We start from the raw sequence: 26,172 nt of genomic DNA on the forward strand, positions 1-26,172 counted from the left end.
TGTTGCAAATACAAAGCAGATCCTTTCACATCAGATACACTTAAAGTGTGAGAAGAGATATAGCTGAACAAAGAAGGAAGATATGGGCTAAATCACTGTGCAACCTGGACATGAAACAGAACAGTTTAACAGAGTGAATGCTGATAAAAAACCTTAGCAATGATCCTATGGGCATTGAGTACAAATATCACTCTGAACCAGATTACTCACCAACTGCCCTGAATGGCAAGACAAGACAGAAGATGACTAGGTTGAATCTCAAACAAAATGTAGGAGGAGAGAATGAATCTCTAGAAACTCCATTCTCACTTGAAGAAATTGGAAAGGCAATGGAAGAACTGAAAGAAAATAAAGGTGCAGGCCCTGGTGGCATTCAAACTGAACAAATAAAGCAGTCTGGTCCAAAAGCTAATGAATGGCTACTGAGTATGATGAACAGATGTTTGAAAACATTTCAGAATCCCAAATGATGGAGGAAAGCACAAGTAATAGCATTACTATAGCCTGGTAAACAGCAGACTGGGCCAAAAAATTTCTGTCCTATTTCCTTAACCTGCCTCATACATAAGTTACTTAAAAGAATAATTCTGTCAGGAATAGCAACCAAAATGGATACAAAATTTACCCCTGAACACATTGGATTCAGGCCAGGGAAAGCACATTGTAGTCAGCTACTAAATTTGACTCAGCACACTGAAGACAGTTTTGAAGTGAAACTGATAACTGCTGCTGTCTCTGTTGGCCTTTCTGCTGCACATGATACAGTAAACCACCAACAACTCCTCACAAAAGTCTATGAAATAACAAAGGATATTCAACTGATTTACAAGTTAAGAGGCACGTTGCAGAATCAAAGATTCAACGTAATCCACCAAGGAAAGAAAAGCTGATGAAGAAATGAAAAGAATGGATTATCACAAGAAAGAGTTCTTCTTCCTCTTTTGTACAATATGCACACAAATGACTTGCTGGAAATAGAGATTCATATGAGCAAACAACACTGCCATTACTGCTCAAGAAGGGAGAAGAAGAGGTTGAACGAAAATTGTGAGAGACGTTTCATACCTTCTAGGAAATCACCTACAACCTAACCCAGAAAAAATGCAAGTATGCGCATTCCACTTGCGCAGTGTAACACCTTCGAGACAGTTGGAAATACAATGAAGAGGAATTAAACTAAAACACTGCACCAAACCAAAATACTTGGTATTCACCCTAGACCATACATTGTTATTTAAAAAATGCTGCATTGATCTAAATGGAAAAATATGTCCAAGAAACACTATTATAAGTAAACTGAATGGTTCAGCACGTGGAGCGCAACCTGAAGTTCTTCAATCATTAGCAATGGGAATCTGTTTTGCAGCCAGAGAATAGGTGGCACCAATAAAGGAGGTGTGTTGCCAGTCCACACAATTAGATGTCACTTTAAAGGAGATTGTCAGTATTATCACCAGGTGCCTGTCCACAAAACTTATCAACCACCAAATATGAGATGCAAAATAGCCAATGAAACAGAGACAAAAAAGTAGTAAATTGACTCATGGCACGTAATGTATGACCACCAAACAGTTCCAACTTGTCTTAAGTCAAGTCATTGGGCAGTACTGTTAGAAGGCCAACCCGAGACCCACCGCCTATCTTTATGGTTGGACTCTCTGTACAATACAAAACTGCACCCCAAAGAGGAAACACAAAATGGCAGCAACTACTGTACAGTACATGGAGAGCAGTGAATAGATTAAGAAAAGGAATCACAAAATGCAAAGCAAAGATGGTTAAGTGGGGCTACTCTGAAGATGACCAGTGTGAACGTAAAGATTGAAGATTTGCTCATGTGCCCATGGATGGAGTTTCTTTGCACAGCAGATGATCTATTTTTGTGCTCTGACAAGGTCATTAAAGCAAGGTTTTGGGTGAAGGAAGTTTAGATGTTTTTGCCCAGACACACAAACTAAACAACCATATTTAACAGACTATAAGAAACACTTTTTTCTTCAAAAAATTGCCTTCAGGATTCAGGTACATATTATCCCCAAAATTAATATAAAATGTCCAGTGTTTGATTTAAAATTTCCAAAAGTCTTAAAAACATGATGCCATGGGAACCCTATCTCTACCTGGCAACATTGGATTCAACTGGCAGTAGCACTGCACCAATACGACAAACATGAGATGCGGGGATTCAAGAAGTTGCTAACACTGTCTCCCTCCTGCCCTGCTATCACAAACCCAGAACACTTTCTAGCCTATCATACATAATTGCAGTCTACGGTGCCAGTGAACTTGAATTGAAAGTGATTTGTATTATCGGTAAGTACAATATTTTTGTTAGTAATTAGTTTCGTAACGGAAAAAAATAAAAGGTATTAATGTGATGCAGGCTACACATTGAAAGTAATATCATATGCAGAAAAACATGGAAACAGAGCACTTGTGCGGCACTTTGGTGCTCCACAATCAGAAAGAACTATTTCTGATTGGGGTGTTAGTAAAGAAGAACTGAAATCAAATGAGGAAGATTCAATGTGCAAATAGAGGACTGAATGGCTAAAACTAAAAATGGCAAAGCATTTAGGAAATAAAAGGAATTTTGATATGGCTCTATCACCATGTGCAGCTCATCAATTGTGCCTGTAACAGTGTGTTTAGGAAGCGATCTTTGGTTCAGCAGTAAGGGATCAGATTTTCATTGAAAGGGTCACAGGTTTGACTCCGCCTGGTGGTAAATATTTTTGTGTTCCTTGGCAATGCATACACTACTGACATCACAGTTAACTGCAAAATCATATATGTTATTTTATTAATTTATAAAAGCACAAAAACTATAGGCATAGGATGAAATGTGGGACTGCAAACATTTAAAAAGGAATGGTAGTTAATGAGTACACGGGAACAATATGAGACTGGAATAGAAGGGAGAACTGATAGAGGTACTCAAGGTACCCTCCCCCACACACTGTCAGGTGGGTTGCAGAGTATGGATGTAGATGTAGATGTAAATCGATATTTCCATTCTTTTGCAATTGATCATTACATGTACCGGGCTGATACTCAGCAAAGAAACAGGGGAAGGAATAATCCTGACCGCATCTTGCGCACATTATAAATGCCATCTTTTTGCAGTGACGTGATTATTTTAATGTCTCCATAGAAAAACAAACTTGACTGACATTCTGAAAACAGCTTCCTTCATCTAACAGTCCAGCAGCGAACCATGTGTAATGCAGCATGTCACTGAATAAATGCAAGGATAGCTCGTGATGTATAATGAAATGTAGTTTGATGCAAACTTCTCAGAAAATGATTTCTTCTTCTTTCTCGATGAGGTAAGTGCAGTTTTGACATTCTTTATTAGGTTTTTTAGCTGACGATAAAAATATACATCGTAGGGTTGCACTAGTGGCATACATACATTTGGGGGGGGGGGGGGGGGGGGTATTACTTTGATACTGCACGTTGGCAATCCATCTTCATCTTGGAGCAGTTCATCATATATTTTCCAATGAGCACAAAAATATTTGCCGCTGGGTTGAACCCATGAGGCTTTCAATACGAATCCATTCTCTTACCGCTGAGCCAAACACCGCTTCCTAAACGTATTGTCACAGGGACAACTGGTAAGGTGCTCATGTTCATAAATCTGTATCAAAATTCCTTTCATTTTCTGAATGCTTGGCTATCTAAATTTCCCACTTTGGGCACTTTCATGTCTCACCAAGCCCTGCATGTACCATTTATTTGGATGAATTCGGCGATGACAAGTAGGCGGCCTCTCCTTGTAAGTCAAATAGTGAATCTGGATGAAACTCCTCTGACATCTAATGTGCCAAGTGACAGAACCATTGCCATGAAAGGTGCTAAAACTGTGACTATAGAAACATATAGTGGAGATACTGAGTCGTGATACACACAACAAAAAGATTCCCACGATTATAGCTTTCGGCCATTTCCATTGTTTGACTGTACAAACAAGTGGACATGAAAATATGGACTACACTGTTGTCTTTTCATGCTGTGCTGACAGTACTAAACTTATCTAATGATCATTTTCACATGCAAAACAATGCCAAAACCTTCTGAAATATCACCAGTTGTATCTGTTCATAGACATAACAAGGATTGGATGGACAAGGCTGGTACGAAATCATGGATTAACAGAGGGTGGAAGAGACAGATAATATTAAATTCAAAAAATTGCGTATTAAATTCGATGAATTCTTCCTATCAGTAACCAAAAATAATAAGACAAGAAACAGTCTATTGAAAACAGATCTATTACACTTGTTTATCTAAGCACCAAATGCTCTACCACCGTACTTCAGTTTTGCCAGCTCAACTGTTAGAGAGATCATAAAAACACTTTGTCATTAAAAAGCAGTAGCTCCTCAATCTATTTCAGCCACAGTACTAAACTCTTAAGCTGTGTTGGCAGCAGCCCATTGAATTACATCAATAACCAGTCGTGGAGTCAGGGTTTAATTCTGTAAAGGCTGAAGCATGTAGTAGTAACCCCCCATTTACATAAATGGAGATAAGCAACTAACCTTTAAATATATTTCCATATCACTCCTCCCCAGATGCTCAAAGATTTTTGAGAAGGAGGTTACAACAGAATACTGAGCCACCTTTTGGAGAATTACCTTGGTTTATATAAGGCTTCTCTACTGAGGACACAATATAAGCTCTCACAAACACAGTTCTCTTACAAGTAAACAAGAAAATTTACCATGATGGCATTTTTTTGTGATCTTTCCAAGGCCTTCTACTGAACAGATGATAATATTATATTTGGGAAATCAAAAATGTTATGACATTAAAGACATTTCCTTTCGCATGGATGGAGTCATATCTTGACACTAGAAAACATGGTGTCACTTAACATATGAAACAACAGGAATTAGACTAAATTCAGAGTAGAGACACATTAATTATGGTACCCCACAAAGTTCTATACTTGGCCCCCTCCTCATCTTGACTGTACAAATGATTTACTCAGGATATTGCAGAACCCTTAAAAAAGCTGTGATGTATACTGATGACACAATGTTTGTTGTTGTTGTCTACAGTCCTGAGACTGGTTTGATGCAGCTCTCCATGCTACTCTATCCTGTGCAAGCTTCTTCATCTCCCAGTACCTACTGCAACCTACATCCTTCTGAATCTGCTTAGTGTATTCATCTCTTGGTCTCCCTCTACAATTTTTACCCTCCACACTGCCCTCCAATACTAAATTTGTGTGATGCCTCAGAACATGTCCTACCAACTGATCCCTTCTCCTGGCCAAGTTGTGCCACAAACTTCTCTTCTCCCCAATCCTATTCAATACTTCCTCATTAGTTATGTGATCTACCCATCTAATCTTCAGCATTCTTCTGTAGCACCACATTTCGAAAGCTTCTATTCTCTTCTTGTCCAAACTATTTATCGTCCATGTTTCACTTCCATACATGGCTACACTCCATACAAATACTTTCAGAAATGACTTCCTGACACTTAAATCTATACTCGATGTTAACAAATTTCTCTTCTTCAGAAACGCTTTCCTTCCCATTGCCAGTCTACATTTTATATCCTCTCTACTTCCATCATCATCAGTTATTTTGCTCCCCAAATAGCAAAACTCCTTTACTACTTTAAGTGTCTCATTTCCTAATCTAATTCCCTCAGCAGCACCCGACTTAATTCGACTACATTCCATTATCCTCATTTTGCTTTTGTTGATGTTCATCTTATATCCTCCTTTCAAGACACTGTCCATTCCTTTCAACTGCTCTACCAAGCCCTTTGCTGTCTCTGACAGAATTACGATGTCATCGGCGAACCTCAAAGTTTTTATTTCTTCTCCATGGATTTTAATACCTACCCCGAATTTTTCTTTTGTTTCCTTTACTGCTTGCTCAATATACAGATTGAATAACATTGAGGAGAGGCTACAACCCTGTCTTACTCCCTTCCCAACAACTGCTTCCCTTTCATGTCCCTCGACTCTCATAACTGCCATCTGGTTTCTGTACAAATTGTAAATAGCCTTTCGCTCCCTGTATTTTACCCCTGCCACCTTTAGAATTTGAAAGAGAGTATTCCAGTCAACATTGTCAAAAGCTTTCTCTAAGTCTACGAATGCTAGATACGTAGGTTTGCCTTTCCTTACTCTTTCTTCTAAGGTAAGTCATAAGGTCAGTATTGTCTCACGTGTTCCAACATTCTACTGAATCCAAACGGATCTTCCCCGAGGTCGGCTTCTACTAATTTTTCCATTCGTCTGTAAAGAATTCATGTTAGTATTTTGCAGCTGTGGCTTATTAAACTGATTGTTTGGTAATTTTCACATCTGACACAAGTACACTGATAAATGGCACAAACACACCCATATCAGACTCAGACAGGAGAATAGAGGAACAGATTCACTATTGGTTCACAGGAAACAGCTTTACCCTTAATCTTGTATATGTATATTATGAAATTTAAAACAAATAAAAATGACTTGCAAGTACTGCAAGTGGAGATCAATGGGCAAATGCTGAATAAGGTTGTATGTGTGAAATCCCCAGGCATCTGGATGGATAATAAATTATGATTATACTAGAGTATGGATAAGTCAACCAAAAAGTTCAATTCTACCTACTTTGAAGTGAGAAATCTTTCTCACCATGCTGACCTGGAAACAGGATTGCTAACATATTTTGCATATTTTCACTCAGTACTGTCCTATGGCATAATATTGAGGCTATGCACTTAAGGTAAAAAAAGTATTTATCCTACGGAGGGTGGAATAAGAATTTTGTGGTAGTCTGACAATCAAACCCCTTGCACAAGCCTCTTCAGGGACACTTCCATGCAATACATATCCTAATGTTCAGAAAAAAACAGAACATCTTGAACAACTAGAGATAGGACATTCATATTAACAGGACAAGTACATTAGTATGTTCTGCAGAAATGATTAGCTTTTGAACTGTGTCAGCACATGAGTTTAGGGTCAACATCGATATCACACAGCAACACTACATGTGGTAAAATGTGCCTGTAGCTCTCATTGTTGCTGTAAACTAAAAGTAATGGATCAGTGTGACTTGAGCATATGTATACAATGTCTTGCAGATGTATGAATGAACTGACCCGTAAAATCAGTCAGTCTGAAAGAGGGCACATAATTGACATGAGAGAATATGATGCATCCAACCAGAAAATTGCTGCTTGTGTGGGACAAAGTGTTACAGTAGTGCAATGTGTGTGTGCTGAACGGTTCACCTAAGGCAGTAGAACGCAACTAGATGGTTCTATGGTGCATCAGCAGAACAATGTAACACATTATACACTGTCATAGGTGACAGTCCATCACCATTTATTATGGCGTGGGTTAGGTGCATGTTGTCCACTTCTCTGTTAACCTTACACGAATGTGCAGAAACATGCTATATGGCAATGGTGTATGGAAAGGTGTCACTGGGGACAGGATTGGCGCCGGATGGGTGTTTTCGGATCAATCCAGGTTCTGTGTGTTTGAAAATGATGGCTGCATTTTGGTTCGCTGCAGACGGGAGAGCAGCATCACAGTGACTGCATTATTGCACAAGACAAACAGTGCCAACTCAGTGCCTTATGATGTGGGCTGCTATTGGGTACAACCACAAATCACAGCTGGTGCAAGTCCAGAGCACTGTGACCAGTGTGACCTATGTGAAAGACATTCTGTGACCCACAGCAACATCCTTTCTGCACATTACCTGAGTTGTCATTTTTCAGCAATATAATGCATGATCACATGTTGCTGCATAAATATGTGCCTTCTTGGTGTCACAGGATGTCAGATTTTTGCTCTAGCTGGCCAGATCACCACATTTGTTGCCAGTCAAAAACATGTTGGATATGGTAAAACAATGGGTGCAGTGCTCTGACCCAATGAAATGACAACCACCACAGATGAACTTTGGAACCACGGGAATGTAGCATGGATGGCTGTACCTAAGGATGCAATTCGTGCCTTATACATCTCACAGCCATCATGCATGGAATAAGTTACCAGGGCCCATGGTGGACTGTGTCCTCTAGGCAACGGACACATGATGAACCGAGTGACTGAAATGACAATCATTTCTGCAGAATACACTAATGCACATGTCCTGTGAATATGAACATCCTATCTCTAGTCATTCACAGTGCTCTGTTCTGGACAGGAGTGTACATTCCCTAATGGTACTTGCAGTTAATAATGAAAGTTAATTTACAATGAACTACATAATTCACAACCACAATACTAGAAGAAGAAATAATTTTCATATAGACTATGCATTCCTCTTCAGGGTTCAGAATGGAGTTTATACTCTGGTGCAAAAGTGGGCATAAAAATATGAAAGTGATTGTATATTTTATTAGATACGCTTTTGAAAATTTAGTAGATTATTTGAACTCTGCGATGTAAATTTAGTGTAACCGTAATGTTCGTATTAAATTGATCTCCCTTTCTGGTATATAGAGCTGATAGTGGTTCAAATGGCTCTGAGCACTATGGGACTCAACTGCTGTGGTCATCAGTCCCCTAGAACTTAGAACTACTTAAACCTAACTAACCTAAGGACATCACACACATCCATGACCGAGGCAGGTTTCGAACCTGCGACCGTAGCAGTTGCACGGTTCTGGACTGAGCGCCTAGAACCGCGAGACCACCGCGGCCGGCTAGAGCTGATAGTAGTAAAATTAAATAAAGGCTTAGATACAAATAGCAAACTGAGTGTACAAGAGAAGGAGCTTGGTTCTTTTCAAAGTAACTATTTTCCTTCTATTATACATACATGTATACAAAGTAATGTAGAAGATAGTCCCATAATTATCAGTCTGAGTATGTTAGTTCTACACATAATTTGTTGTTACAGGAATAGACTGCTGTTTCTGCTTCTGTATCTTAATGTATAACTGACAAAATAATTTAATGGGATAGATAAAATAATCTACTCACCAAGTGGCAGCTGAACATACATATAAAAGAAAGTTAAAATTAGTCAAGCTTTCAGAGCCAGTGGCTCCTTCTTCAGGCAGAAGTGTCTAGAAAAAGGGGCAGATTTTTCTTCTCATCCCATCCAGTAAGTCTCCCCTGGTCCACAATTCAGGATGACTTCCCTGAAATCTACCCCTTCTCCTAGACATCTCCAGTCCTTTTCCTTCACCTCTTCTGCCTGAAGAAGGAACCACTGTCTCTGAAAGCTTGACTGATTATAACCTCCTTTTATGCGTGTGTTCTGCCAACACTTGGCGAGTAGTTTTTTGTCTATCCAATTAAATTATTTTGTCAAAAATTTATTGCTTTCTTTGTTAATGTATAACTGGATTAATTCCACACCCATGTATGCTCTCCTTCATGATGGCAAGTAAATGAATGAATGCTGTTGACCATTGTATGCGATGCAAGACTCACCCACAGAAGCCCGTATAGTTGTAATGTCAAAGGTCTCGAGAGTATGTATGACATCATCCAGCACTTGTCTTACATCCTCAGGGGTAAATAGGACTTGATGGTGCTCTGTCCCCAGATACTCAGCCACTTTTCTTGCACAAATAATGTCTGGGCTGTTATCCATACCTATAGAAAATGTCTGAACAAAAAGAGATTAATGATAAATGAATATATCTAAAGTTAGTTCCTGATTAAACATTGAGCTGTGATAAGTAAATACTAAAGCAGTGATAATTAAATACTTATTTTTATCAGTCAGCCAATGTATTGTACATACAGTGTCACAAACAATGTACTAGAAGTTTCTTTCATTTCTCTATGAAAGAAAATCTATGATGGTAAAAGATAAAAAAAAATACTGCTGTAGTACTTGCACGTACAGTGAAACCAACAGATGAACTTGGGCTTTCTGTGACTAACTACAATTAAAGCTGTGAAGGAAATAGAGAAACCAATAAGAGACTTTTCCACAAAATTTTGACTTGCCAGAAAAAAATCAGTTTTGCTAATGCTACTGTTAGACACTCTTAAATACTGCTTGTGGAAACAACCTGCAATCACATTTGAATAGTTTTAACAGTGATCTCAACAAAGAATGGCATCAGTATGAAATCTAAACTTTTATTGTTCTGAAACTGACTTAATACATTTGAAACAGAGACATGATTCAGCTCTTTTGACACTAACAAATAGGCCCAATTACCTGAACAAGATCAGAGAGGCTTTAGCTCTCCAATGAAAATTTTGAATGAAAAGGAAGAGAAAACCAAACACAAACAGTTAGGCAAATAGCTTGAAACACATTTGTACTCAACATGCACACAGTGAACTCTTTAACTTAAGGAATCCTTGAAATACATTGTTTCACGTTTAGCTCTACTATAATGTGTGCACTGAAAGGTGCCCTGGCAACATTATGACATGTGAATATATATACCATGTAAGCCAGAAAACTAGTGCTGAGCTGAGAGTGGCACTTAAAATGTGCACAGTGTCTGTCCATTGGGGGTGTAAATACGAAGTATTATGAACCTGCATGGTCATACAGGATGCAGAATAACTTCCCAACTGTGGATCACGAATCTATCAAGAATTAGAGTAACACCATCCAATGAGGGACAACTGCTATCTGGAGATCAACAATGCTCCATGCTTGTGCCATCACAGCTGCAACCCTTTGGTCTACAGTGTACCACACATGTTCTGTTGGATTTAAGTCTGTGGAATGAATTTCCCTCTCCAGGTGCATGATGTCTTCACGTTGCAGCTAATCATACACACGACTGGCCTGTGCATCCATCACATGGAACACTGTCACCATTACTGTGCAATACTGTTATGCACTGTTACTGAATTTCTCACTAGATTACTTGATAAAAATGTGGAATACTTAGTGTGGTTCAAATTTTAAGGTAAAGAAGACCATACTGCTTTCATTTCTTTCAAGTAAAAGAAAACAAAGCTGGATGATAAGCTGGTATATAGAGTATCTAAAATTCACTCACATAAACATATTGAGAAAGCTGAGGTTGAACAAGAAATAACTGTTAGAACTTGGTACACTTTCATCGTCTGAATTTGATATATTACTGGAAAAGATTTCCCCTATGTTTGTTCTTAAGCAACTAGTATAAGTTAATAAATAAATATCTTACTCACAATCCCTGTATTTGGAGACGAACAAATCATAAAAATAATTCTTGATTTTCCAGTTTTTATATACACTTGCCCTTACAGTCATAATGTTGACAATGATTCGTACTAATACACTCAAAAGTATCTCAACAACCTGAATGTGTTCCACCTGATTTGAACGCAGTCCACATAACATAACTTTCTTGCACATCCTGTAATCTCTTTTCGGTACTGTTGTTTGACTACACATAACAATAACTGCAAGTGACTACTAGATAAAACTGTTCCTATGGCAATGAGTCCAGGTGCAAATTAATATGACAATAGTTTAAATATCAGGAAGCACATTGTTAGAGATAAAACTTGTAAAATCAAATTTATTGTAATAAGTGACATTTCTCATTAGCACCTGAGACAACTAACACCCATAACACTACCATAGAAATCATACTGTAATCCTTATTCAGAACTTATATATATATATATATATATATATATATATATATATATATATATATATTAAAAATAAAGATTCCAAGACTTACCAAGCGGGAAAGCGCCGGCAGACAGGCACATGAACAAAACACACAAACGCACACACAGAATTACAAGCTTTCGCAACTGGCAGTTGCTTCGTCAGGAAGGAAGGAAGGAGAGGGAAAAATGAAAGGGTGTGGGTTTTAAGGGAGAGGGTAAGGAGTCATTCCAATCCCGGGAGCGGAAAGACTTCCCTTAGGGAAATCCTCCCCACTCCACCAAGAGTGTCTTTCCGCCGTCCACCTAACCTTCGTAACCTCTTGGTTCATCCCTATGAAATCCCCAAACCACCTCCCCTACCCTCTGGCTCCTACCCTTGCAACCGCCCCCGGTGTAAAACCTGTCCTATGCACCCTCCCACCACCACCTACTCCAGTCCTGTAACCCGGAAGGTGTACACAATCAAAGGGAGAGCCACATGTGAAAGCACCCACGTGATTTACCAACTGACCTGCCTGCACTGTGATGCTTTCTATGTGGGAATGACCAGCAACAAACTGTCCATTCGCATGAATGGACACAGGCAGACAGTGTTTGTTGGTAATGAGGATCACCCTGTGGCTAAACATGCCTTGATGCACGGCCAGCACATCTTGGCACAGTGTTACACTGTCCGAGTTATCTGGATACTTCCCACCAACACCAACCTATCCGAACTCCGGAGATGGGAACTCGCCCTTCAGTATATCCTCTCTTCTCGATATCCGCCAGGCCTCAACCTCCGCTAATTTCAAGTTGCCGCCGCTCATACCTCACCTGTCTTTCAACAACTTCTTTGCCTCTGTACTTCCGCCTCGACTGACATCTCTGCCCTTAACTCTTTGCCTTTAAATATGTCTGCTTGTGTCTGTGTATGTGCGGATGGATATGTGTGTGTGTGTGTGCGAGTGTATACCTGTCCTTTTTTTTTTTTTTTTTTTTTTTTTTTTTTTTTTTTTTTTTTTTTTTTTTTTTTTTTGCCCCCTAAGGGAAGTCTTTCCGCTCCCGGGATTGGAATGACTCCTTACCCTCTCCCTTAAAACCCACACCCTTTCATTTTTCCCTCTCCTTCCTTCCTTCCTGACGAAGCAACTGCCAGTTGCGAAAGCTTGTAATTCTGTGTGTGCGTTTGTGTGTTTTGTTCATGTGCCTGTCTGCCGGCGCTTTCCCGCTTGGTAAGTCTTGGAATCTTTATTTTTAATATATTTTTCCCATGTGGAAGTTTCTTTCTGTTTTATTTACATCGTCATATATATATATATATATATATATATATATATATATATATATATATATATATATATATATATATATATATATATATATATATATATATAAGGTATTTTGCAAGACTATCTGGAATCCCTAAGTTCTATAGTAATTTGAAATATTCTTGCTCTCTAAAAGTTTTAGCAACCACCTATTAAATATTGTTTGCTTAGCAATTTGTATTGCATAAACTGGTTAATGAACTGACTGCTTAGAAAAACCTCAATTAACAGAGTCAAGCACTCTATGGAAACATCACTATCAAAAGTTTGTCACTAATAACTTTCTGTGCTAGTGATGGCACAAGGGTCTATGTACAGTGCAAAAGTCACCTATTACCCTCAAAATCTAAATTATTCCCGAGGAGCTAGCTGTTGTGCATATGTTTGAACTTTAAATGACATGATGACGCGTTTTGTTTTGGATATGGATTCAAACCCAGCACTGCTAGTCAAAGCTTTGAAACAAAGCTTCTGTGCCTGAATGAGACTCAATATATTACTAATCACCATTGCTGACTAGGTATGAAGAGACAAGAAATATCTAACTTCTAGCCAGTATCACTCAGCAAATCTGAACTTTAAATTACATGACAAAAATGTTTGTACTGGACTGGCACTCCTATCAAGCAACTATCAACCCTGTTAACTAAGCATGCAACATGTTAGATCTGGTTTCACTCACAAGTAAAACAGTTCAAACAACAAAACATAAATTTTTCTGTTAGATGGTGATCTGAACCCAGCACCTAATTGGATTGGTAACCAAGTGCAATCAAATCTCAGATATCAATTTTTTTCAGCAGTAGTGAGACATCTGAATTTGAAATGGTGAGATAAATGAATCATTTTTGCCATCATAGCATTCGAACATGGCACCTATTGACAATGTTTTCTACTCATGAATGGAAATTAAACGTAAGTTTCTACTGGCAATCAAACCCTGCACATAATGTTGTTGACCACACATGACCAGTAGCTAGGTTTGACATGTTTGAACTTGAAATGATGAGATGAAAAGTTCTATGTTTGACTTGGATTCAAAACCATAACCTATTGTTGACGTTGCATGAAGAGATGTTAAACATCAAAATTGTTTTCCACCAGCAGGTAGGTGTGCATGTGCTAGAGATGGAAAAGACATGGTGAAACTTTCAGTCGGCCTGGTTTTGAACCAAGAAATGTTTTGGAATCTTAGGCAAAAAACAAATTGACGGAACTTTATCATCATGAAGGGATCAAATTCTGTAAAAGGGAAGATCAGAGACTGAATCACTTTCCAGTAGCAATATTTTCCACATCACAAGTTCAAATAAAAGATGGACTAAACTCCCATGGCCCTCAATGGTGACTGGTTCATTAACTAAAATGAAATTATTACTGTAATAAAGCTTACTGGTGATAGAGTTCCTACATACTGTGACTTTCTCCTCTGTCATTGAACAACTTAACCTATAGTTGGCTGCAATGAGACACATTGTTTAATGTGAATTTGGAACTACAGTGCAATCCTGTATCCTTCACTTGGCATCATCAGAGGTGAATGCAATATTTTTGCGGCTTTTATAACTGGTTGTCTGAAATGAGAGTTGGACCTATTTGTTGCAGTAGAGGTGTGCCATGATGGATGAAAATTCTGCAATGTCATTTGATTCTTATCTTTAGATCGACTGGTTCCTGAATGTTACAAGAAGTCTTACGATGCAAAAATTTTCTTAGGATTTCCACACTGATGTTCAATGTGCCTGATAGTAACTGTGTCACAGAAGAAGTAAAATGTTTGTCTTCCACAAGATTGGAACTTAGACTTACATAGCCTTGACTTTACAGTACAGTGATGTTTCCAAAGATCTAGTAGCCTATTGCGGGGACCACAGCTGCCCCATTGTCTTAGTGATACCCAAGACAGATAGTTCGCAATGTAAAAACATATATCCAATAAGTAGATAACACACCATAAGTGCAGATCATTCAGAATATTTAATTGAGATACCAACAAACCATCAAGCGAATTTAGTAGGATAATTCTGTATCACTGCAGGAAGTAACTTGACTATCACAGGGTTGCCAGACATGTTCCACAATATTGCAATGTCCGAATCATATTTGCAGCATTAAAAACACATTTCCACAGCCAATAAGTTTCATAAATTGGCTAACAGTAGAAAAGCTTGAGCTTCAAATATGCAATGGAAACAGGCACCTAGTTGACAGATGGTCGAAATACGATAAGTTTCAGCAAATGTGTACAAACCAATTGAAACTACATAATTTAGGAGCAGGGGGTATTAACTAGACTGCCCTCCTCATCATAGGTGACATTACTTTATTTTTGTTTTAGTCTCCACATTATCAGAACATTCATATGAGAATTATCATGGAGTGATTGTTAGAATAGACACATACATCAACCCTTGAGCAGGTGCACCATTTTTCATAACATGACTGGGTGCGGGATGTACTTCGTACAATTGTAGCTATCCTTATGTATCATGGTAAAGATGTATTGGCAAAATCACAGTTTAATTTTAGTTGCATTAAAGAACCATAAAATAAACTTATATTATATGAGCTAAATCACTATTTAACTAAACAATAATAAAATGAACTTTCATTGTGTCATTATGTTGCCATGTACAAAGGTTATCCCACCATAATGAGCCACTCAAAGCATTAAACAGCACAGTTGCATCAGATCCCTGCCAACTGCTTGTTTGATTACTAATTATCTCATAGATGACTGTCTCATTATGGGATTGTGCCATTAGCTCAGAATCTGGGGCATCTTCTTGTACGTATCACAGTTTTTTTCCTCACCTAGCTTGCTGTTTATTTTATATTATGCTGCTCACTTAAGCATATGACAACTCAACATATCACTGACTGTGCTAGCTGAAGCAATAATGAATGAATAGGTACAGGCTCACAATTGTAAAAAAAAAAAAAATTTAAAAATGGAATGGCACAAGAAAATTTTATTTATGATTGGCACACTTTATAAGTGCACTTGCTCGAGGATTAAGCGCAAATAAGAAAATAACTTTGCATTCATTCTAATGAAGGGCTTAATCACAGCAGCCTCCTTAAACAAAACAAAATTAAAGCCTTAGTATGAAGTGTTGTTTAGACACAGTGACACCCAGCAACATCTGGGGATATGAATGTGATGACAGAGATAGGCTGTTGGTGCTGGAAATGTTTGGAGACTATCCGTAAGCTATTGATTTACTATATCAAATACCAAGGTTCATTGAAAGTGGGTGTTGTAAGCCAGCTTATAATTCAAACTTAATTTCAGTCACTGAAAGAATTGTTCAACAGTGGTTGTAAACCAACACCTTTGCAGGCTACACACAACGTGATTCCATCACATGCTAGTCACTCACAGCAACTGTGGTGTAACTTGGCGATTCTGAGAAATAACATGTTCCACTTCCAACCTCTTAGGCCAAAAAGAGATATTTGTGGAAACCAAAAAGTTTATTTAGGCAGTTATTAAATGTGGAACATCCAATCGCCCTTGCTCTGATTTGCTGTATGTTCAGAGTGAAGCAAAAGATGTCATATCAGCATAGCGACAATGCACGACAGTGAATGTTCATCTCCACATGCTATGATGCTCCCTTGTGCTTTGGCGTACTGACTTGGCGGTGCCTTGAAAGGCATGGAGAAAATGGCACTGGTGATGATGTAAATGTGAAAATAAATGAAGAGTAAATTAGAACTGTCATTCTTTCTTGAGCTCTCTCGAATGTCAAAGCAGTACAGTAATACATTTACTGATCTATTGTGAGTTATCAGTTTATGAGAGATCTGTACCGCCCTTGATTGTAAACATGATTGTTCAGTGGAAACATTGTGATTACAATGCAGAAGATATGTTTTAAAACAGTTCACTTGATTTAGTAGCTTGAATAGATTGGAGCTCTCTTTCATCACCTACCCCACTGCAAAAGGTGAAGATGTCACAAAACATAGTCTAGTGACATTGCATAGCAGTTTCACTACAGCAGTGAACTTCAAGAATGTTGACTGCAAAATATTTGTATGGTAAATCTAACACATATCTCATACACAGTGTGGAACACGTCATAACCCAAAACTGTCCACCAGTTAGACTCCACAATACACTCTATCCAGATGGCTGTCTGCTGAGAAGAAATTAAATAGTCTATAGAAAGTTGTAAGCATAGGACGTGCTGGTGTGATTAACTAACATGGAGGCAATAAACAAGAATCATAGACTATCACACTGTCATACACAACTCCACTACTCTGCCCATCCCACACCTCAGTCCCTCCACCTGCTATGGCTTCTCTTCTACCCTCGATGAGGTTAACAACCAACTCATTGATTCTGCATGCTCAGAACTGCTCCTGAATTTGTTTATAATACATACATTTTCACCAGTCAATGTTATAGGTACAATTTTATTGGCATCTTGTATCACACATAGCCTTTGCCCCTAAAAGCAAGTGGTTAGCACAGTGGACTCGCATCCGGGAGGACAACGGTTCAATCCTGTCTCCGGTCATCCTCATTTAGGTTTTCCGTGATTTCCCTAAATCGTTTCAGGCAAATGCCGGGATGGTTCCTTTGAAAGGGCACGGCCGATTTCCTTCCCAATCCTTCCCTAACCCGAGCTTGCGCTCCGTCTCTAATGACCTCGTTGTCGACGGGACGTTAAACACTAACCACCACCACCACCACCACCACCACCCGAAAAGCATTAGTCTATAAAGCTAAAGTACCTCCCTCAGAATAAATATTAGAATAATCCCTGCACATCACAGAAAATCATCACATCAACTCAAAGACAGGTGACAAAAGTAGTGATCCATCATTAATGGCAATATATAAATGGAAGCATCCAGTTTGCATACACCCAGGTCATAGCTTGTTAAATTCACTAGAGCTCTCGCAGCTCATCCTGTTGTTAAGTGCAATCATTTTCCACCTATGAATAATAAACTGGCCAGGAAGAATTCCTCCTTCCCCAACATGTTCCTGTAGGGCACTAGTTAAACCTAATTTTACAAAGTAGCTTGATATTGCCAAACCAGTCAACTATGACTAGTCCCACAATATTTTGAATCATGTTTGGAAGAGAGCTTATGATTATTGTTTTCAGTATAATACATCACATGAGTAACTATCAGCATTAACTTAGGGATTTTAACCCACAGGCAAGAAGTAATAGGTGCTTCTACTTTTAGTGCTTCATTACAGATGCATCAGACTCCCAGCGTCACGAAACATTTTCTGCCATTTTCAGTTAATTCAATGGAGCCAACAGTTGAAACAACAGAAAATCATTCTAGTCTATTCAAGACTGCACATTTGTGGCTTACTGATCATTTTGGAGCATGTTATTCAATCAATAGTTGGGTAACACGCTCCAATATAAATTGCTTTGTCATCACAGTGAAAAACCATTAGAAATGATTGTAGTTATCCCTACACTACCAGCTTCATGTTATCAGCTTTTTTGACTGGGTGTTCTGTTTTTATTTTGAAGATTAAATGAACAACAGTGATATAGGAGATACTGTGTGTGGCAAACATCCAATGCTTCCATCTTTCCAACTCTGACAGTGAAAAAATGGTGAAAATAAGCAATATAAAAGCGCCTATGAACGAAAAATAACAAAAGAAATAATAATTTTTAGCAATAATTAATAAAGTTTGGCACTTTTGATCCCTTTAAAACCTCACAATGAGTCAGTTGCTGTTGACACGACCGTATTAAAGAATTGTTGGGGAGACATTTCTGCTGCCATCTTATGGCTGCAAATGAAAGTTCCACATTTAACCAGAAGTGGATAGAAATGTAGTATTGTAGTCTCAACTCTTTTTGTTTTTTAGGTAATACAAACATAAGACATAATTTCACTCATTTTGACTTATGTGTAGCAGGACCTTAAGGCCATCTTATCCCTAGTCACTGTTTAGTACGGCACTAGCCCACATAAAACTCACATGAATCAGAGTGCAACAGTTTTTCATTCAAATAACTACTGGCTAATAAAATTTTGACCAGTGAAATAAATATTGCAATGAACTGATTATTATACGAGGACATTCAATAAGTAATGCAACACTTTTTTTTTAAGCAGACTGGTTTTATTCAGAATTCCAATACACCATGTTACTCATCACTCGTTTAGCTACAAAACCTTAGTTTTCAACATAAGTTCCATTCAATGCCTTATTGAGAGTGCCTGTATGCCCAAATGATGCCACTCTATTGATTGACACTGGAGCCAACTTCTTGCTGCATCAAGAACCTCCCCATCGTCAACATACTGCTTACCATGGTGCGCATCCTTCATTGGGCTAAACAGATGGAAGTTGGAATGTGTGAAATCCAGGCTGGAGTATAGATGAGGAATAACAGTTCACTGAAGTTTTGTGAGCAGCTCTCGAATGTGTAGACTTGTCTAAGGCCTTGAGTTGCCATAGAGAAGGAGAAGTATGTATGCATTTTTTTGTGGTGACATACATGCTGAAGTCATTTCTTCAATTTCCTGAGGGTCGTGTAATACACTTCAGAGTTGATCACAGCATCATGAGGGAAGACATCATAGAGAATAGTCCCTTCAGAGTCCCAGAAGACTGTCACCATGACTTTGCCAGCTCAGAGTGAGGCTTTGCACTTTTTCTTCATAGGAGAGGTGACGTGGTGCCACCCTATGGACTGCCATTTTGTTACCAATTCTAAGTCATGAACCCATGTTCCATTGCTTGTGCTGATATTCAACTAAAAATTGTCACAGTCAGCCTCATAACATGTAAGTGATTCCACACAAATCCATTGTCCTTTATGGTCTTCCGTTAGGCAGCAAGAACCCAGGGAGCACACACCTTGTCCACAATGTCCAGTTGAATAGTGACGTATTTGTTTGTGATAAGTTGATCCCCTTGAATGAGAGTGGCCACCCAGTTCCAACATTGCATGAATCACAGCTGTGTGCAACCGGCCAGCACGTGGGAGATCGGACAGATTTGCATGAACTTGTTGCAATTTATGACAAATATCTCGTCCAATGACTCACCATACTTTTGTTCACTCTGTACACCTAACCCGAGCGCCTATGAATCACTGCGATGCTCTGGTTTTCTGTCAAAGAAACTCGGTGACAACTGCTTGGAATGCACCTCCACTACAGACACAATTTTGAAGGCTACGTATCACGCTGCCACTCATCAGAACTTCATGTAACTAAAGGGGCTGAAGTGAGAATGTTCCATGACGTCCCACAAAAAATTCCAAATTTTTTCAACTGAAATTGGCCAAAAAAATTGTTGTATTACTAATTGAATATATCATGTACTGACTGTATAACACAAAACCTGAGTAGTGACTCTGATTTCAGTTGACAGCAGACAGTATGATTTCCTTTGTAAATACTGACAAATCTCACATACATACCACAACAGTGAAATCTGTTGTCGTTTCAATCACATTTACAGTACAACAATTGACAATTACACTCATTAAGTCAGATTATACAATCTTGTTTGGTAATTTGCAAATACCACTAATAACTTAACTCTGGTGTGAGCAATATTTAATTATGTCAGTCATTATCCAGAATTGCTGTTTATGACATAAAGTGCATTAAAAAATCATTATTCATGTGAAAAACCATACTTCAAAGGTAATGGTTGTCTTTCTGTGTTGAATATAATTACTGTAAGAGACTGTGGGGACATTTTCCAGTATGTCTTTTTATAGCTGTGATTTCGCACTGTATTTGAATGCCCCCAATTTCTTCCCAATTATGAGAGAGCCGATGTGTAATAATACCGGGAAGCAAGTAAATGTGTTCAAGAGCCAACCTGAAGGTGTCATTAAGCCTTTACTAAATTATTCAGGCTTTTTTACTTGTTTTGGACATGTTGAACACTTGCTCAAGGACTGAGATCAAACAATTTTGTTCTTCTACCAGTGCCTTCTTTGCAATATCTCTTCAACAAAGCTTAATCAGGGGAATATAGTCAGATAAGACAACATTAATTTGTTACTAAAATGTAGACTTTCACGGCCGGAAATATCATGTCCATTATAATTATCCGGGCTGTTATGCCGTGGTCGGTTGATGAATTTTGTCTCAATTCCCAACGTTTCGTCTCCGACTGCGGGAGACATCTTCAAGGGGGTCCGTAGGTCGATAGAAGGTCCAACACACCCACTGGCTCGCTACTGACTGCTGCTAAATTCCGTCTCCGCGAGCACCTGCGCCGCGGTGTGACGTCACGTGTTTTGAAAACGTCAGTGCAATTGGCCGCTGTCCGTCGCCGTCGATCGCCGTTGCCATCACCCAGTAGTGGACGGGTGGTACACATCTTCTGTAACACCGGCATCCATATACCGTTTATTTTCATGCCCTCCTCCTTTCGGTTGAAATTATTTGGGTGTTTAGCGATTTCGATTGCCTCCCTGTAGACCTTCCGTAGTATCCGCTTGTGGCCGCTAGTACTTGCGTCTCCTCAAAACGAATATTGTGGTTCCCTGGCTGGAAAGCATGCTCCGCAACAGCTGATCATTCCATTTCTCCTCTTCTACAGTTTTCCTTGTGCTCTTCCAAACGTTTAGAAACCGTTCTTTTAGTTGTACCCACATAAACATCACCACAGCTGCATGGGATCCTTTGGAAAAAGCTGGAGTGTATAGGAGCATGCTTTCCAGTCAGGGAACCACAATATTCGTTTCGAGGAGACGCAAGTACTAGCGGCCACAAGTGGATACTACGAAAGGCTCTACAGGGAGGCAATCGAAATCGCTAAACACCCAAATAATTTCAACCGAAAGGAGGAGGGCGTGAAATTAAACGGTATATGGATGCCGGTGTTACAGAAGATGTGTACCACCCGTCCACTACTGGGTGATGGCAACGGCGATCGACGGTGACGGACAGCAGCCAATTGCACTGACGTTTTCAAAACACGTGACGTCACACCGCGGCGCAGGTGCTCGCGGAGACGGAATTTAGCAGCAGTCAGTAGCGAGCCAGTGGGTGTGTTGGACCTTCTATTGACCAACGGACCCCCTTGAAGATGTCTCCCGCAGTCGGAGACGAAACGTTGGGAATTGAGACAAAATTCATCAACCGACCACGGCATAACAGCCCGGATAATTATAATGGACATAACATTAATTTGTGCCACGGATCATAACTTATGTGAAATCCACAGAGAGATGGGGAGTAGTGGGATTGCATGGTATTGTTGGTAGCCCATCAGTCTTTCTTATCACATTCTCAATGAGGTACCAGTCCACTGAGAAAGATATTAAATCATCTACAGACAAGAAAAAGTATACATCATATTGTTTTAACAAGCATAAGTATCAGTTGTGACAAAGTCACAAAGGAACACTGTGACAATTCTGTAGATACTTATATGGTTCCTCATAATTTTATTTGGTTTCTAATAACAACAGTCCACTTGTTAAAAATTTATTTGTTTATATGTTCTAGATATAATCCATCCTCAGAAGATCATAAAAAAGGCTTAATACATATCATGTCACATGATCGCAGTCTTAACATAGGTGCTCAATTAAGATTGAAGTCCTGTGGCACAATTCCATGTTTTGTGGATTAAATTTTCTAGATAGCTTAATAATTTCCTTATTTATTACATCACTTCAGCTACTGACATCATCAGAAACAGAACTATGCACTGAGTCCTTTTATATGATGTTGGAATGATGAACTATCACCAAAACACATAAACTAATACAATATTAATAATAACTAGATTGCTATTATTGCCCACCAAATAAACTGGTGAAAAAAAGACACGTTCAGTATTAATTACTATAAGCTGGAACTGTGTTGTGTAAGGGATAAAAGAATGTTGATGTCATTCCCCACTGCTGAGCAAGTGTGAGTTATAACCAGGCTAAGAAAGACTGCTGCTAATGAACCATGGTAGTATGACACACAAAAATCAACAGTGTATGGATAGTCTCCACTCATTCCAGCACCATCTTCCCATCTACTGTATTTTACAGATTTTCTTGAAAAAATTGCCTCTAAAATTCAGGTGCAACTTATGCTCAAAATTATTATAAAAATGCCCAGTGTTTGATTTAAAATTCCCACCAGTCTTAAAAATGGACATATATTCAGTGCCATGGGAAACCTATCTCTACCTGGCAACATTGGATTAAACTAGTAGCAGCAATGCACCAATGCAATGAACATGAGTTTTGGGGGATTCGCGAGCTTGCTAACACCGCCTCCCTCCCATTCCACCCTACCATCACTAACCCAAAACACCAACTAGCTCATGATGCATCACTGCAGTCTATGATGACAGTGAACTTGAATTGAAAATTATTTGTGTTTTCGGTAAGAGTACAATATTTTTGTTAGTAGCTAGTTCTGTAACAGAAAAAAATAAAGGATATTCATATGAAGCAGTCAATAAATTGAAAGTGATAGCATATGCAGAAGAACATAGAAACAGAGCAGCTCAGCGACATTTATCAGCTCTCCACCAACAGAAAAAACCATTAGCAATTGGTGGGTTAGTTAAGAAGAGCTGAAAAAAAGTGAAGAAGACTAAATGTGCAAATAGGGGACTGAATGCAAAATGGCTACAACTAGAAGATGACATATTGTAATGGAGTCAAGGACACCACTGAAATGGCATTGGAATTAATACAAGAATGATTAAAATACACACTTGTAAGCTAGCTTTACTGTGGAACTTAGCAGATTTTAAAGGTGGAGTTGGTTGGTACTATAGGTTTATAGAAACCAGATGGCAGTTATAAGAGTCGAGGGGCATGAAAGAAAAGCAATGGTCAGGAAGAGAGTGAGACAGGGTTGTAGCCTATCCCTAATGTTATTCAATCTGTATATTAAGCAAGCAGTAAAGGAAACAATAGAAAAATTCGCAGTAGGAATTAAAATCCATGGAGAAGAAATAAAAACTTTGAGGTTTGCCAATGACATTGTAATTCTGTCAGAGACAGCAAAGGACCTGGAAGAGAAGTTGAACGGAATGGGCAGTGTCTTAAAAGGAGGATATAAGATGAACATCAATAAAAGCAAAACGAGGATGATGGAATGTAGTCGAATTAAGTCGTGTGATGCTGCTGGAATTAGATTAGGAAATGAGACACTTAAACTAGTAAATGAGTTTTGCTATTTGGGGAGCAAAATAACTCACAATGGTCGAAGTAGAGAGGATATAAAATATAGACTGGCAATGGCAAGGAAAGCGTTTCTGAAGAAGAGAAATTTGTTAACATCGAGTATAGATTTAAGTGTCAGGAAGTCATTTCTGAAAGTATTTGTATGGAGTGTAGCCATCCATGTATGGAAGCGAAACATGGATGATAAATAGTTTAGACAAGAAGAGAATAGAAGCTTTCAAAATGTGGTGCTACAGAAGAATGCTAAAGATTAGATGGGTAGATCACATAACTAATGAGGAGATATTGAACAGAATTGGGGAGAAGAGAAATTTGTGACACAACTTGACTAGAAGAAGGGATTGGTTGGTAGGACATATTCTGAGGCATCAAAGGATCACCAATTTAGTATTGGAGGGCAGCGTGGAGGGTAAAAATCATAGAGGGAGACCAAGAGATGAATACACTAAACAGATTCAGAAGGATGTAGGTTGCAGTAGGTACTGGGAGATGAAGAAGCTTGCACAGGATAGAGTAGCATGGAGAGCTGCATCAAACCAGTCTCTGGACTGAAGACCACAACAACAACATAGGTTTATGAAACACATGGACTTAGCATGTAAACCAAAACAGCTCAGAAAATGCCACAAGAGTATGAAGAGAAAATACCATACTATTTTTCGATTACTTTATTATTCAACATCAGAAGAAAACCAGTGTGGAACTAAGCAAATAGCAATTATGGACAAAACTCCCGTAACATTTTATGTGCTGAGTAACAGAATTGTTGCAATTAAAGGCGTTAAAACTGTAATTACAGAGCTTGCTGTTATTCTGGGAGGACTTCTTCACAATTGCAACCTCTTGGTGTCTCAGTAAATAAACCATTTAAAGTGTGTAAGAGAGAGGAATGGAATAAATGGATGATGGATGCAACCCAACATGAATTCATGCCAAAGGGAGCTTTAAAATGACCTACATCAAACAAGTGTGTCAGTCAATAAAACAGTCATGGTCTAGAATGAGATAAGACATTACAGTTAAATCTTTCAAGAAATGCAGCATAAGTACTGCTCTCGACAGCAGTGAGGACCATCTTATACATGAAGAGGACAATGATCACTATGAAGAGGAAGAGGAAGAAAGCTCAGATGACGGTTTTTGGGGCTTTCAAATGTCAGTTCAGTTTTATAAATTAAGAATTCTTTTTTTAGTCTGGGTTTGCAAATCTAATAATAAAAATGGTAAAAATGTTTCCAGAATGAGATTTTTACTCTGCAGCAGAGTGTGCATTGATATGAAACTCCCTTGCAGATTAAAACTGTGTGCCAGACCAAGACTCAAACTCAGAACCTTTGCCTTTCGTGACCATCTGAGCTACCCAAACATGATTCACAGCCCGTCCTCACAGCTTCAATTCTGCCAGTACCTTGTCTCCTACCTTCCACACTTCACAGAAGCTCTTCTGCGATCCTTGCACAACTAGCACTCCTGGAAGAAAGGATATTGCGGAGACACGGCTTAGCCACAGCCTGGGGGATGTTTCCACAATGAGATTTTCACTCTGCAGCGGAGTGTGCACTGAAATGAAACTCCCTGGCACATTAAAACTGTGTGCCAGACCGAGACTCGAACTTGGGACCAGTTTGGAAAGTACAAGATGAAGTACTGGCAGAATTGAAGCTGTGAGGATGGGTCATACTTGCGTAGCTCAGATGGCAGAGCACTTGCCTGGGAAAGGCAAAGATCCCAAGTTCAAGTCTTGGTCTGGCACGTAGGTTTAATCTGCCAGTGTGTCTTATAGTCCGTGGCATCTAATAGACTGTAAAATATGGTATACCACTGCTTTTGTACCGCTAGAGGTTGCTGGATGTTGTTGCGTACAAATGCCACTCCATGCTACATTTTCTTAGTTTTGGTTTGTTTAAAGACATGCTGTGATTAAGCCCTTCATCAGAATGTGCACAAAGTTATTTCCTTACTTAACTTAATGTATCGGTCTATTCTAACAATCAGTCTTTGATAATTCTCATATGAATATTGTATTAACACAGAAACTAAAAAATAATAATAATAATAATAATGATGGGGAGGGCCATCTGGATAATTTCCCCTGCTCTTAAATTATGGTATTTCAGTGGGA

The 26,172-nt window shown here is 38.8% G+C and overlaps 1 protein-coding gene across 4 annotated transcripts in view; it reads right to left on the reverse strand.

Moving 5' to 3' along the window:
• Positions 1 to 26,172, reverse strand: part of LOC126272717 (asparagine synthetase [glutamine-hydrolyzing]-like) — a 230,219-nt gene that overhangs the window by 46,646 nt on the left and 157,401 nt on the right. For all 4 annotated transcript variants that reach the window (XM_049975754.1, XM_049975753.1, XM_049975752.1 and 1 more), the window contains exon 7: positions 9,419 to 9,596. In XM_049975754.1, coding sequence (XP_049831711.1) covers positions 9,419 to 9,596 — 178 coding nt within the window. The remainder of the gene's footprint in view (positions 1 to 9,418; positions 9,597 to 26,172) is intronic.

This window comes from Schistocerca gregaria, chromosome 5 (assembly GCF_023897955.1).
Source record: "Schistocerca gregaria isolate iqSchGreg1 chromosome 5, iqSchGreg1.2, whole genome shotgun sequence".
In the NCBI taxonomy this organism is placed as follows: Eukaryota; Metazoa; Arthropoda; class Insecta; order Orthoptera; family Acrididae; genus Schistocerca; species Schistocerca gregaria.